The sequence below is a fragment of the Lutzomyia longipalpis genome, chromosome 4, assembly GCF_024334085.1.
Source record: "Lutzomyia longipalpis isolate SR_M1_2022 chromosome 4, ASM2433408v1".
NCBI lineage: Eukaryota > Metazoa > Arthropoda > Insecta > Diptera > Psychodidae > Lutzomyia > Lutzomyia longipalpis.
Genome location: NC_074710.1, coordinates 10,069,227 through 10,083,691, shown reverse-complemented (window position 1 = coordinate 10,083,691; position 14,465 = coordinate 10,069,227). Strand labels below are relative to the sequence as shown.

The following is a 14,465-nucleotide window of genomic DNA, read 5'->3' as shown; positions in this document are numbered from 1 at the left end:
ATGTGACGCTAACCAATACCTGACTGTATATTCCTCATCCTGAGACAGGAAGGGAAAGCAAGGACTGCACACAATGGGCAGTTTAATCAATAAAACAAAGTTTTTTTTTCTAAAGGAAATCACTGCGAATTTATTGATCCAACTCCATTATGAGGATGAGGAAATTTGGAGAATTCACAAAAAATAAGATGACAAGATGAGATTTTCTAACGGGAAGCTCGCATGACAATCATGTAGATGGGAAAGAGACCCCTAGGCATGTTCTCCTGCTTCTGAATACGAATCTCCCGGAGACCAGCGTGACGCAGTAGCTGCCGGATGAGCTTTAGTGGTCGTGTCACGGAGGAATCCTCATTGTCAACTTCCACCTCATTGGAAGACGAGGTATTCTCCTTCATGACAATAACACCCCCCTTGGCCAGACCACTGATACATCGACGCCAAAATGCCACAAGATCATCATCCGTGAGATGCCCCAAAACCCACTGTGTCCAAATTACATCGTACTTCCCTGCTTCTGGGGTAAAGTCCTGCAATCCCTGTGTATAGATCTCGCCCAGGTGCTTCGTGTCACCCACATACTCTGGGATTTGTGCTGCAAATTGCGGGCATTGCTCCACAAGATCAACTTTTTCAAAGAAGCGCATTAGGAGGTGTTTTGTCACCCTCCCAATGCCGGCACCACAGTCAAGGGCACGACTACGCCCCGGGCGGGGTTTCAGGCGAAAGATGGCAGTGAGTAGTTGGGCAGATGATTGAATGTCACGCGGGGAGACCTCAGCAAAGCCCCCGAGAATCCCATCGATGGTGGGTGAAACTGTCTCCCAGTACTTTTTGGCTTTTTCATAGAACTCCTCATTGTCGTGGTGGGAAGTGTTGAGATTCAATTTGGTCAGCTGGGATGCTGTGACTTCATTCACAATACTCGTGAGGGTGGGATCTTCCGAAAAACACACTGAGTTTTCCACTAAATTTTTACTTTTATCCCGAGTCGGAAGATCCATGTTGCCTATTTGTTTTTGGGGTTATGTTGATTTTTTTTTAGGTTATGTACTTTTTATATTTTTGAGGTTATGTAAAAAGAGAAGGCAGAGGGCGTTACTTGTTTCTTTCTTTCTCTGCCTCGTTTGGCGTCTGCAGCATAAAAATGTGAGTTGTTAAGAATTTTAGCTCATTCTGCGTGAGTTTTCAGTGAAGAAAGTAATGGAAGACCATCAGGATATAAATAAAGTGTTTGTGGATATAGCCCTAAGTGAGGATCGTGCTGCGAATGTTGGCTACACAGAAGGATTGCACAAAGGATTCCATTCCGGGAATGCTGAAGCATACCATTTGGGCTACCACAAAGGAGCAGAGTGTGGAGCAGAGCTTGGCTTCTATTCAGGCATTGCAGAAGCAACAATCCTGCTCAGCAGAGAAGCAAAGGTTTGTGCGGCTATTGAGGCTCTAAAAGATGGAATTGCCAACTTATCAAAAGTCAATCAACCTGATGACGCCAATGATGATGACATGGCGATAGTTCGTGGAAAATTCCATAGACTTTGTTCGCTTTTGGGCATAAAGAATCCCTTTGAAAGTGACAACAAGCTTGCATTTTAATCATGTGCTTTGTGGTGGGTGTGCAAAAGAAGCTCCGGGAGATTGTTGGCTTCCTAGAGCAGCATCAGGGCATCATTGACTGCCACATGGTGGATTTTCTGTGGGCGAAACATTGGGATAACCTCATTCCGGATGCTTTGCGGAAAGAACTTGAAGTAAATGCCAAAGTAATTAAGGAAAATATTCATGAAATTCTCTCCGGAAGTTTAAAGTGTGATTACAAACATCTCCGGGAGTTCCTAAATGATGCCCGGAAGCATAGTTTGGAGGAATTTTCCGAGTGTAAGACTATAAAAAATTTTCTGCAAGATAAGGAGACGCCATCCCTTAGAGTTGTGGACTTTATGACGCCAAAGAAGCAACACGAGGTGAGATTTGGCTTATTCTTGAGAGTTTTTCCTGAATTTTGATAAAAATTCTTATTTTTCTTGTGTTTTTTAGGTAAAACTGGCCAGTAGCTTAATCTCATGGCTCTGTAGAGATTCCAAAGCATCAGTAGTTATTGATGCTGGCGATGGGAAAGGTTACCTCTCATCTTGTTTGGCATTTGAACATAATCTCCATGTGATTGGATTGGAAGCTAATGCAGCGTACCAGGAGAGTGCTCAAAAACGCATTTCCAAGCTAAAAGTAATTTATTTTCTTTTGCAAAAATCTTCATTTGAATTATTAAAAAACAAATTAATTTAATTTACAGAAGAAATGGAAGAAGACGGAGGATGGCGGGAACTACAAATCATTGGCTGTGAGAGTTACACCGAATCTGCGCATTGGAACAATCTGCAAGGATGTTTTCCCGGAAATTGAGCAACCTGATTGCTGCTTGAGCGGTTTGCACACCTGTGGTGATTTAGCAGTGAGCTGCTTGGAGATTTTCACTCAAGATCCCAGCGTTAGGTATTTATGCAACATCGGATGTTGCTACAATCTCCTGACAAGATTCCCCGTGAGTACCTTCCTCTCATCAGATGTTTCCTTCATCCTTAGTTCTAAGGCAAAAATGCTTGCATGTCAATCGTTAAATAAGATAGTTCAGGAGAGAGAATTGCCAAAGAATTCTCTTCATTTTAGAACACTTTTTGAGCAAATTGTTAAGAAAAAATTTCCACAGATGGAATTTCAGAATTTAGGCAAAATTAGGTGTGAAAACTTTCTTGAATACTTTAAATTAGCTTGCAAAAAGATTGGGCTAGAACCTTTTATTTCTAATGAAGAAATTACCGCGGAGTACGATAAATATGATAGAACAAGGCTTGATTTGTTCTATTTATTGCGATCAAGTCTCGCACCGGCCATTGAGGCTGCAATTTTATTGGATAGAATTCTATTTCTTGTTGAAAAAAGCAGAAATTTCGATGTTTATTTGGTCAAATTATTTGAAATGGAAATTTCTCCGAGGTGCTATGCAATTATTGCGAGAAAATAGGAGAAATAGACGTTAATTTAGCGAATATTTGTCCTCTAAAATGCGTAAGAAGTTAAATTATGGTGCTATTCATTTGAAATTTTTGAAAAAAAAATCGTGATTGTTTAAAATTATTTTCTCTTTGTCTGGCTTAAGTGTTTTCTATGGTTTCTCCTTTTGTATCGCATGTTAACGACATTTGAGGCAAAAGTGAAAAAAAAATAGAATAAGAAATCTGAAAGACCTGAAAGACAGACGGAGAAGACATATTGGTTTGTCCAATATTTACACGGATTTCTAACCTAAAATATTCACATAAATTCAGTACAATTTTGATTTTCTGTCCCATTCATCCCTATTGAATATTATGGTAAATTTTTTTTAGGTTAGAAATCCGAATAAATATTGGACAAACCAATAAAATGAGAAAAATGCCGTAAAAATTCTACGGAAAAGGATAAAAAATAGAAAACACATAAGTCAAACAGAGAAGTTAATATAACAAAAAAGTGTCAGAAAATTGTAAAGATCATGATTTTTTTCTTCAAATTTCAAGTGAATAGCACCATTAGGGGCTCTCGAGACATTCTTTTGATTTTTAACGTTTTTTTTTCTTCTATAAAATAATAATTTAATTAACTTTATTACACATTATTCTTGAATGAGAAATCATTGCGTGCTGGGGGATTGATAACTTCATCCTCATCAGCATCCAGGCATTCAAAAATATCCCTCTGCAATTGCTCAAAGATCTCTTGAGCGTCACTTCCTTGGGCAATATTGCGCATTCGTACAACTTCATACAGAACTGTTGCCCTCCACGCAATCATGCAAGCTCTATAAGAAAGAATTAAGAAAAAAAGAAAAAATTTGCAAAGAGATTTGCTAAAAATTCAGCCGAAAGGAGTTTCTTACTCATGCAGGCGCTGTTCGAGAGCAGTTGGTGGATCACTGAGAATGTCAAAGCATCTCTGTCTGGAGTCCATCAATCTCGTAACAGTGGCCACGAAATCTCCAGCCATTTCACCGAGTCTCTCAAGATCCACCTCCAATTCCCGGAATATTTCCTCAACGCAGGCCCATTGTTCATTTGGATCGTTAAAAATATTCTTCCCCCAAGCAGAGCTCTGAAAAAGAGAATTTTCTCGTTAATTTTCCTTTTGATTTTCATTGTAAAACCTTGATTTACCTGCGTGAGGAAGATTGCACAAAAAACAGCAAAAATCACTTTCATTTTAATGGTCACACTGAATGCCTGGATGGGAACAGAATGAATGCGTATTGTCCCCAAAGGAGAGCTTTTATAGCACCACCCCCGCCAAATAAAGTCTTGATTCCAAATTCCAACAAAAAGTGATCGATAAAATGTTATTTATATTAGGTGACGATTTGATTACGCCTCTCCAAAAGGTATTCCATCTACCTGGAAAAAAAGGAGATTATGATAATGTAGTGAAATTGTATACATTTGTCCAGATAACAAAGATTAAGTTAAATTACTTTGATGGACTTATATACTTTGCCAGATATTTTTTCACCTGGTGGTACAGATAACACGTGTTTTCTTATCAAAGGCTATTCGCACCACATTTAATCTTAAGAAGAAGAAAAATAGATGATTTGAATCTCTGGGAATTCCATGCTAATTGTTGTCAAATCAATGATCAACACATGGACATGAATTCTCTAAGAGTGAAAAACTCCCGTGATAAACTCCTGAAGGCTTTTGCGCTCTAAAAGAAACGTAAAAATCGGGAAAATTTTACGGGAGTTTATCACAGATGCATTATTTTTCTTAGAGGATCAAGCTCACGTGAAGTTTTCCTCACTTTTTTCCTGCAAAAAGCTTTCGGGAGTTTATCACGAGAGTTTTTCGCTCTAAGAGAATACAGCTCCTAATCGCACAAAGAGGAGCTTTTGTTGTTCCTGAAAAAAAAGATATTATAGAAAAAAAAAAATATCAGAAGTCAGGCTTAAAATTTTAAACCAATTTTTAAGTCAAGCTTAATTGGAGAAAGCAGATTGCATAGTTTTCATTGAATTTTGCTAATTTTAATGTCCGGAGATTATAAGATGCACTTAATGGATCTTGAAAATACAAAATTGTAATTTCTGCTAATTTTAAAATGCAGAAATTTCAATTAAAAAAAAATGATCGTAACGTATTTTTTTTTTCGTTTTCATAACTTTTTATCCCATTTTCATAAGTTTTTCTGCAACAAATTGATGGAATATCATTCTGAGATTTTTCCAATGGACATTTTCCGCGAAATCAGTCTGCGAAAAAATAAAAGTCAATCATAACGCGTCCAGTTATAAGATTTGGTGTCCCACAACGTGCAAAAGTTTGTTTATGCGTTGTAATACTATTTGTAAGCAGTATTAGTAGGCAAAGTTGAGTAATAATGAGCTGACTCTACATATGAAATATCTTCGACTGGATCCAGTTTCAGGTCCAGTGAGAACACCTTAACTTCGGGGGGAACATATTGTATCTTGTCTGAGTAGAAGAGCTCCCTAATAAAGAAAGCCTTCAACTCCCATTCTCGTTCGGGAGCCCGGATAAACAGATATTCAATCAGAAATTCTGAGCTCAAAACTTTCTCCCTCTTCAGGAGTTCTACCACTTTTTCACATGGGAAAGTTTTTGTAAGAACGATACTTCCCAACAACATAAATCCTGTTTCATGAACTTTATAAAGATTGGCCAGCTCGTATAGCTCGGAAGCAATCTTTGCTATATCAGTTGACATTTTGAAGGGGTTAATATAGTGCTGTTTGCACCATATTATACCACCGACAGAAGAATCAACGTGTCGAAATGACTTAAAAATCAGGAACGCCATATCCAAGGCGCTCAACAAAATTGCGTATTGATGTTGAGTTACGTCGAAACTTAACTGTCCATCAGGACCTCTTCCGACGATAATGATTTTATCGTCACTATTTCCAACTACCCAAACGGAATGGGTTCCTTCAAACCGTATGGGTAGAAGTCCTGCACCAAAGCATTCTCGTGCTATCTTATCTTGATGACTTGTAGTCATCGGGTCACTTTGATTAATTCTGGCATGATTGCCATCTTCCATGAAAACATGAAGGCGAGCCCACACATTATCGTTAACTTCAAGATTCCGGTGAACAGAACCAATAAGGATGCTCACCTCCCCGATCTGACGCATATTATGCGCATAGCACAGTCAAAACACCCTTCACCCTGAATCCAGCTGAAGAATGAAGTAAGACAAATGGCGACCTCAATGGGGTCCTTTTGCAATATTGCTCTTGATACACCCCCCAGTGCGAGCAACATCTCATTTAGCGGAACTTTAACATCAATTCCAGAGTTAATTCTAATCTCAATTGATAATAGAATTAACCTGCCAAGAGTAACACTTTCCCATCCTTCAACAGCGGAGTCGGAAAAGTATTTTCCAATACTACGGATCGTACTACTATGAAGAGGCAAATTCAAAGCTTGATTTACATCTTTACACGTAACTTCAGTACCAAGGAGACGTCCACTTATTAAGACATTCCCAGCCATCTTTTGGAGTATTCCTCCCGTTAGACGAGTCATGTTCAAAACCTTTGAGCAGTCGTCGCTATCCAATCTATCATGAAGATTCTCTGACAAACTAATCCTTTTTAGGTCAGTGCAGAGATAAACCATCGAGTCCGATATGAAGCTGGGCTTATTACCACCATTTTCGTAATGTGGGATGTTCAAAACGTGCTCATACCAAGTTTGAGCCCGATCTGAGGTGGTCGGTTTTTCCGACGATTACAATACTTGGTGTTGGCCACGAAGTGGAACACCAACTAATGCATCAAACAATCTCCTGATATCAAAATTAGCATAAATCTAATATTAAATATTAAATATTAGATTTATAAAAATTGACCTAAAATTTTAAGCCAGACTTGAAAATCAGTTTAAATTTTTAAGACGGACTTAAAATTTTAAGCATGACTTACTGGTGAATTTTCCCCACCCTTTTAGCGTAAAGATTCGGAGTGGTTGAATCTTCTGTGATTTATTTTTAATTAACTGATTCACATGATTTTCTAGTTTTATCTATTTATTGTTTAATGATATTTTTTCGATTTGTGGTGGAATTGGCGTAGACAGAAGGGAGGAATCCGGTGAGCGCCAAAAGTTTTTCTCCCATGGGAAGGAAAAACAAATTTTCTTGCCCAACGTTTCGCCTCACACCGAGGCTTCGGCTGATGGGAAAATTTATTGGAAAAATTACAAGGACTATTCTACATAAAGCATTTCCCTCACACAATTCTCTTAAAATTTTTACAAAATTAACTTACTCAATCTTGTCAAAGTTCCCATGAGAACGTCAAAAATAATTTCGACGCCTCCGCCATTGGGGAAATTAAAAGGAAAAATTAACGTTTTCACAAAAACGTTTTTAAGCCGATTTTTAAGATATTTTTTCGATTGCTTCCTTTAAGCCTTGGAAAACGAACTTAAAGTCATCTTCTGTTTCAGAAGAGCATAAAGCGACGCAAATTACATGGAATTTTCTTTTAGCGTCGGTAGTATCCACTATTAGAAATAGGAACTGTTCTTTAGTAATTTTATAGATCGCATCAGCATGTAGATAATTTACACATATAGCGTGAGTTAAGAGTCTCTTCGTCGAAAGTACCAATGTAAACTTTTTTGATTCAATAGAGGAGTCATATGCAATGATATATGGATGATCATAGTTATCCGTTTCTAAGGAGTGATCTTTTACCCAATTTGACATCTCTTCAAATGTAATTTTGGACTTTCGTCCTCTTTTTCTTTGAATATAGAGGAATTTACTTATTTTCTCTAAAGATGGTAGTTCTTTCTTAGGCACACCATTTTTTACTAATTGGTCTCTTGCGGATGTGGGAGAAATTCGTTCGTTTTGTTCTAATATGGAACTTAAAACAGATTTTATATTTTGTGACAATCCATATTTGGAAGTATCACGTAATTCATCGTGATTATGATCTAACAGAGATGATTCTAATATATAAAAGTATTAATAGATGTTTTAAAAACTTTGTGAGTTTTACTACATTGCTTTGCTTTTCCAAATCCAATAATTGTTGTTTAAATCCAGCAGAAACTTCTCCTCTTATGATGACTGAAAATTTCGGGTATCTATGCACAATTTCATTGAGTTGTAGCTGTGCCTGTGGGAATATCCTTGTTACCTTTAAGTCGTCAATAAAAGGTCTGTACTGATAGCCGCTTCTCCCTGGATGGTGCGGTGGGTGTTGTGTGTAACGAGATTGTGGATGGCCCACTTGAGGTAGATGATGTCTGTTGTAAATTGGAGGGGCACGTTGTACGGTGCGTGATGATTCACTTCTTGATCGCTCACTTCGAGGTGCCTCCTTTTGGTGTGAAGTCTGTATTGGATGCTTATGTTTAGCTGGTCTTCTCTTTGGTAGAGTTGTGCCGGTCACTGATAATTTGGATGATTGTCAGTTTTTCACGATTCTGGACTTGGAGACGGTACCCTGTGCCCTACTGTGGAGTATTTCTTTGATGTGCGAAGTTCTTACCCCTGCAGGAGGGGTAATACCGCTGGTGTAATAAATTCGCCCCACTAAAAAATATTGGAATTATTAGTAGGGTGGTCGAAGGACCAATTTAGTTCCAAACGCGTTGTTATATTTTTTAATGTTGATGTGCTGAAGCACTTTTAGACCGATTTCTTGACGAGGGATTTTTCATATTGAATAAATAAACTAAAGGTCTATGATCTGTAAAGATATAGAACCTTCTGCCATAAAGATATGGCCTGTTCGGGGAATGGCGAGTAAATCGTCCCCAAAGCAAAGTTGGGGGGTTGGTGAATTCTTGGGCAGACCTTGCCTGGGGATTATTTATCCTTGGGCACGGTCCTGCTTGGGAATTAACACCTGTTCGGATTTATCCTGGGAAAAGTCACTTGGGGACCTTATAGTCCTTGGGCAGCTTTCCTTGGGATTTATCCTGGTCTTGAGCTGAATCTTTCTAGGAAGATTCTACTTGGGACCAATAGACTTTTCTCTTGGGTGAACTACTTGGGAAATATTTATTTCCTGGGAAGTTCACTTGGGAGCTAAGTCTTTTTCTTCCTGGGACTCTTTTCTGGTCTTGGGAAGAGGCTTAGAGACTTATTCAAAACTACTTACTGTTGCGCAAGCTGAAGAACAAGTGATTTTATTTTAGGTAAAAATAAAAAATAATTGATGAAATTATTGATTTTTGATAAGATCCAATTTGGGTGCTTTTAACTCTTCACGCATTTCTTTGAACTTTTTCCAATATGCAGCGGTTTTGCGTCTCGGCTTTTCCTTTTTGGTTTGGGATTAGCTGACTGAGTGTTATGAGCTGTTGTGATAAGTTCTTTGTTTCCCTCTTTATTCACCAAATCCAATAATTGTTGCTTAAATCTAGTCTCTGCCTGACGACTCAATGTTGTCAATTCACTAGTTATCGGTTTCAGATTTGAAAATCTCGCAATGATAGCTGCCTGGTCTTCATTCCTTTGAGCCATGAGACATTTACTGTGAACACCTGCGGTCCAGGCATGGACAACCAAGGTCGCGTATCCAACCAATGTTTGAAAGTTTGTTCCTGGGAAATATGTCGCATTTTTGGAAGAATGACTTCCCCCCAAACAGCTAATAATATGTAGATACGTGTGCAGATGGGGAACCTGTCCAATGGCGTAGGGAGACTTCCTGGAAAGACAGAGGCATGCAAAATACGGATATACAGATCCGTATTCTGCAAAAAACTCCGTTTCTTTGCCAAAGATATTATATTCTTTCATGACCTGAAGGTCCCAGATCCACTTGTATATCTGTGCGGGTGGCATTGACAAAGTTCCGATGACATGCTCGAAGGCATTAAAGACCGAACACTCGGCCGTACGCGCAGATACAGTTCCAAATCTCAGTGATGCATATTGGTGCCTACTGAACAGTTGAAAAAACCAATCGTATCCAGCAACTAACTTTGTGAAGTTATCTGAGGTTTCCCACTGGTTATATCGTTCTGGAGTGCCTGTACCCCTCCATGAACCTCCCTCCGTCATGGCGTTGAGCATGGATTTTGCGATCTTCCAGAGTGTAAGACGGTATCCAGAGTTTTTTGATTTGTGCAATCTATAGACACACAAAATTCGAAAGGCTAAGGCTGGAAGCTCCGTTACATTAGTGGGAGGCACAGGCTCGGCCTCCTCTGCTAAGTAATCGGTCCTGACAATTTTAAAAAGTGAGTTCGGAGACACCTCAGTCCCAGCAGGTAACCATTGTTTTCCAAAGCATATTACAGGTTTCTCCAGTTTGCCAGTAATTGTCAATCCAAACAGATACAAAAACTGAACAGCATCTCGAACTTGAAGAGAGTCGGTGCTCAATCCGTAGGCGACTACTCGCATCATCTTGTTTATGTCTGTGTCGGCCCCAATCGTGAGTGTTACCGGTCTATAGCCGTCCAGTTGCCCCTCTGATGGGTACTCCGGGGCAGTTTTTGTCACCGGTATTGGTGCTCTCATACCGACCTCTGTTCCCACCCATACTATGTCTCTCTCATCCCACATATTCGTTATAAGTTCTTTATGTTCTTTACGATTTAATGATATTTGTTGTTTTTATTGCACTAGAAAATATAAATAAGTATTGCAATTTTATTGCACCAAAAAATAATTAAGTATTGCAATTTTATTGCACTAAAAAATATAAAAACAAGAAAACTAACATGATCTTCGAACAATCATTGAAATGCTCAGTCGCAAAATCTGGCATGTGTCTTGTGAAGATCTCTTTGATCTCCTTGTAGTTTATGGCATCCCCACTGTGTGTAGTTTATCGAAGTCAGCCTTTGTATAACCTGTGAGCCTATAAACCTCATCAACCTTCCCTAGAAGACCTTGGTAAGAAGTACCTGTTAGTGCTTGAGTCAGCACATCAAGCTGGGCAGCTGTAGTTATAACCGGATCTGCTCTTGAGGTACTGATGTACGTGTCTGAGTTCGCCATTTTGTTGATCTGTTAGATTACCAGAAGAGACTATTACGACTGACTCACTTATTTCTATTGTAAAAGCAGAGTGGTCAGGGTTATCAATTTCTATAGATGACTCGTATGCTCTAATACCAGTTATGTTATCAGTCTGGACAGTTGAAACTGGTGCATCAAAAAATAACCCGCAACTGCAATACACAGGATTGTTGATAACAACAGGTATATTGGTGATCTGTATATACAATTTGCCAATGCTTACTTGTTTAATAATTGTCAGTATCACTATATCTCATTGAACAATGATATTTCTTATGCACAGCGTGCTGCTGGCAGCGATATCCCCATCTCTCGAAGGTAAATCTCTTAGACACATGGCAGCTGTAAGCGCCGGGCCCTAGAGATCCCTTTCGGCTCACGGCGGGTCGCGGGAAGATCCCATCGCGCTCTTTTATAACCCAATAGATGGCGCGATGGGAACTTCCCGCGACCCGCCGGTCTTTCTAGTAGTTCTTTCTTAGGCACACCATTCCTTACTAATTGGTCTCTTGCTGATGTGGGAGAAATTCGTTCGTTTTGTTCTAATATGGAACTTAAAACAGATTTTATATTTTGTGACAATCCATATTTGGAAGTATCACGTAAATCATCATGATTATGATCTAACAGAGATGATTCTAATATAAAAGTATTATTAGATGTTTTAAAAACTCTGTGAGTTTTACTACATTGCTTTGCTTTTCTCTTCTGAACCTTACATCGGAACAATGTTATATATCCCTTTTTTGTGTGTTTTGAGTTCCGTTTACCCCACTTTTCTTTCGGTAAAAGTTGTTCAATTTCATCTTCGGATTATGTTTATGTTTCTATTTAATTCTATTTGTTGTTTAATTATGTTTAATGTCTAAAGTATAATGAAGTACTCCCCAATGAATAGCTGCTAGTTCTTTTTCAATGGTAGATTTGTTTTTTCTTCGCCCTTTGTGAAAGTTTCGCTCGCGTAGGAAATTGGTAAATCGCTCCTTATTTCCCCTTGAGATAGGATCGCAGATGCAGCTATATTGGACGCATCTGTGGTCAAAATGAAGTTTTGCTCATAATTGGGGTATAGAAGAACTCTTGGAAGTTGTTCTCACGACGTGGTCTCGAAATACTCTTTCAAATTCAATTTCATCAGCAATGCTGGATTAAAGTATTATTTCTTGGGGGTCCTGTGACGGAATAACGACCTCCTCCAGGACGTATCCCCTTGGTTTTGTTTAAAGGAGTGATTAACGACTCAGACAATCGTTGAGGTTTGCGTCAACTGCTTTGTTGCAGAAAGTTACGGTGTTTGCTCCTATGTAACATTCTTAGACCTTTTTTAAGGGTGTTTTTTTGCGAGTATATTGTATCCCTCTTTATTCACCAAATTCAATAATTGTTGCTTAAATCCAGCAGAAACTTCTCCCCTTATGATGACTGAAAATTTCGGGTATCTATGCACAATTTCATTGAGTTGTAGCTGTGCCTGTGGGAATATCCTTGTTACCTTTAAGTCGTCAATAAAAGGTCTGTACTGATAGCCGCTTCTCCCTGGATGGTGCGGTGGGTGTTGTGTGTAACGAGATTGTGGATGGCCTACTTGAGGTAGATGATGTCTGTTGTAAATTGGAGGGGCATGTTGTACGGTGCGTGATGATTCACTTCTTGATCTCTCACTTCGAGGTGCCTCCTTTTGGTGTGAAGTCTGTATTGGATGCTTATGTTTAGCTGGTCTTCTCTTTGGTAGAGTTGTGCCGGTCACTGATAATTTGGATGATTGTCAGTTTTTCACGATTCTGGACTTGGAGACGGTACCCTGTGCCCTACTGTGGAGTATTTCTTTGATGTGCGAAGTTCTTACCCCTGCAGGAGGGGTAATACCGCTGGTGTAATAAATTAGCCCCACTAAAAAATATTGGAATTATTAGTAGGGTGGTCGAAGGACCAATTTGTACGGGAATTTGGCAATTTGGGATTGATCCCGTACAATAAAGGTATAGATTATTGATAGGTGATTCCTATCATAAACCTATGTAAGAATAGGGCTTTTGGAAGAATTAATTAAAAGAATAAATCCGAAGATTTTATCTTATAACATGGTATCCATCTACGGTGATATCTACACAAATTGCTACCGGGAAGGGTATCCGCGGTATGGTAAAATTCGCCCAGGCTTCATCTCTGAGCAGACGGGTGAACATTCATGTGTCTGTGGACTTGGGCTTTAAAGTCAGTGCCTCGAACGTGTCGATCATTTGTAGGAAGGTTGTGTACTTCGCTGAAGAGAAATAGTCCGCCAACTCAAAGGGAGGCACATCTAGCTTCCGGGAGGCCTTGAACCACCAGAGAAAAGCAGCTAGTCCAGTGCCGGCCAGCGATAGAATGCAAGCTCTTTTTACGGATACAATTTTTTGTGAAGTAAGCGAAAGTTCTCACGACGTGGTCTCGAAATACTCTTTCAAATTCAATTTCATCAGCAATGCTGAGTACAGTATTATTTCTTGGGGGTCCTGTGATGGAAGCCAGTGTTTCAGCTTCCTAGGCTCCCTTTTGCGGATATAATTTTTTGTGAAGTAAGCGAAAGTTCTCGCGACGTGGTCTCGAAATACTCTTTCAAATTCAATTTCATCAGCAATGCTGGATTAAAGTATTATTTCTTGGGGGTCCTGTGACGGAATAACAATCTCCTCCAGGACGTATCCCCTTGGTTTTGTTTAAAGGAGTGATTAACGACTCAGACAATCGTTGAGGTTTGCGTCTACTGCATTTATTGCAGAGAGTTACGGTATTTGCTCCTATGTAACATTCTTAGACCTTTTTTAAGGGTGTTTTCTGCGAGTATTTGCAGAGTTAATGCTTATATCAATTATTATAAGCGCGTACCTTGAATATACAGATAGAAGAAATTATGAAAACTAGTAACCTTTCAATCTGTAACCTTGAATCTCAAGTATGCCAACTTCGATTTCAGCAACTCACATTTACTTTGATGTAGTCTAATATTATGATCGGACAATCTTTCCAAAACCCTATTTAATTTTTCTATGTGACTCTCTAAATCGTTAGAGTAAATGATAATATCATCTAGGTATGACATACAAATGTTCTATAACAAATCTCCAAGCAAGGTTATGATTAATCTGGAAAACGCGGCAGACGCTCTACATAACCTTTGTGGTAGGCGCTTAAATTCATAATGCGATTTCAAAGCATTAAATGTTGTTTTGTATCTAGTTTCCTCATAATTCTTCATCTGAAAATACCCTGAAGCTAAATCTAATGAAAAAAAGAAAAGTACTTATTACCTCTAGTCTGAATGAGAGAGTCTCCCTCTCATGTCATCAGCGTCTTCGAAAATAAATCCTCTAATTGAGTTCAACGACTCAGTTTGGAGGCTTTCGGGTATGTCATATCCGAGAAGATTGCGG

General features: G+C 39.0%; 4 protein-coding genes across 9 annotated transcripts in view; 2 read left to right on the top strand and 2 right to left on the bottom strand.

Annotated features, from left to right (window-relative positions):
• Window positions 1–100: 100 nt before the first annotated feature.
• Window positions 101–1,048, bottom strand: LOC129796222 (N-terminal Xaa-Pro-Lys N-methyltransferase 1). Its single transcript, XM_055838005.1, has one exon. It carries the CDS (start codon window positions 1,002–1,004, stop codon window positions 207–209), a length of 798 nt encoding a protein of 265 aa, XP_055693980.1. The 5' UTR covers window positions 1,005–1,048; the 3' UTR covers window positions 101–206.
• Window positions 1,049–1,203: 155 nt separating this feature from the next.
• LOC129796263 (protein LTO1 homolog) lies at window positions 1,204–1,599 on the top strand. Its single transcript, XM_055838055.1, has one exon. It carries the CDS (start codon window positions 1,204–1,206, stop codon window positions 1,597–1,599), a length of 396 nt encoding a protein of 131 aa, XP_055694030.1.
• A 2-nt stretch (window positions 1,600–1,601) lies between these two features.
• The window catches only part of LOC129796020 (dynein beta chain, ciliary-like), a 47,292-nt gene continuing 34,428 nt past the window's right edge, over window positions 1,602–14,465 (top strand). Inside the window, exons 1-3 of the mRNA XM_055837662.1 lie at window positions 1,602–1,967; window positions 2,041–2,229; window positions 2,297–2,545. Of these exons, the coding sequence (XP_055693637.1) occupies window positions 1,602–1,967; window positions 2,041–2,229; window positions 2,297–2,545 (804 nt within the window). The remainder of the gene's footprint in view (window positions 1,968–2,040; window positions 2,230–2,296; window positions 2,546–14,465) is intronic.
• On the bottom strand, window positions 3,594–11,417 carry LOC129796152 (uncharacterized). Of its 6 annotated transcripts, none has more exons than XR_008751181.1 (4): window positions 4,505–10,716; window positions 4,194–4,427; window positions 3,920–4,131; window positions 3,594–3,841 (listed from the first exon to the last, which is right to left on the bottom strand). XR_008751181.1 is itself a non-coding variant. In XM_055837920.1 (4 exons), the coding sequence occupies exons 2-4, from the start codon at window positions 4,236–4,238 to the stop codon at window positions 3,649–3,651; spliced, it is 450 nt and encodes a 149-aa protein (XP_055693895.1). In that variant the 5' UTR covers window positions 4,239–4,427; window positions 4,505–11,417; the 3' UTR covers window positions 3,594–3,648. The 6 variants fall into 6 exon arrangements, 1 of the variants encoding a protein (XP_055693895.1); XR_008751184.1 differs by having other exon boundaries at window positions 4,543–10,716; XR_008751183.1 differs by having other exon boundaries at window positions 4,194–4,599; window positions 4,834–10,716.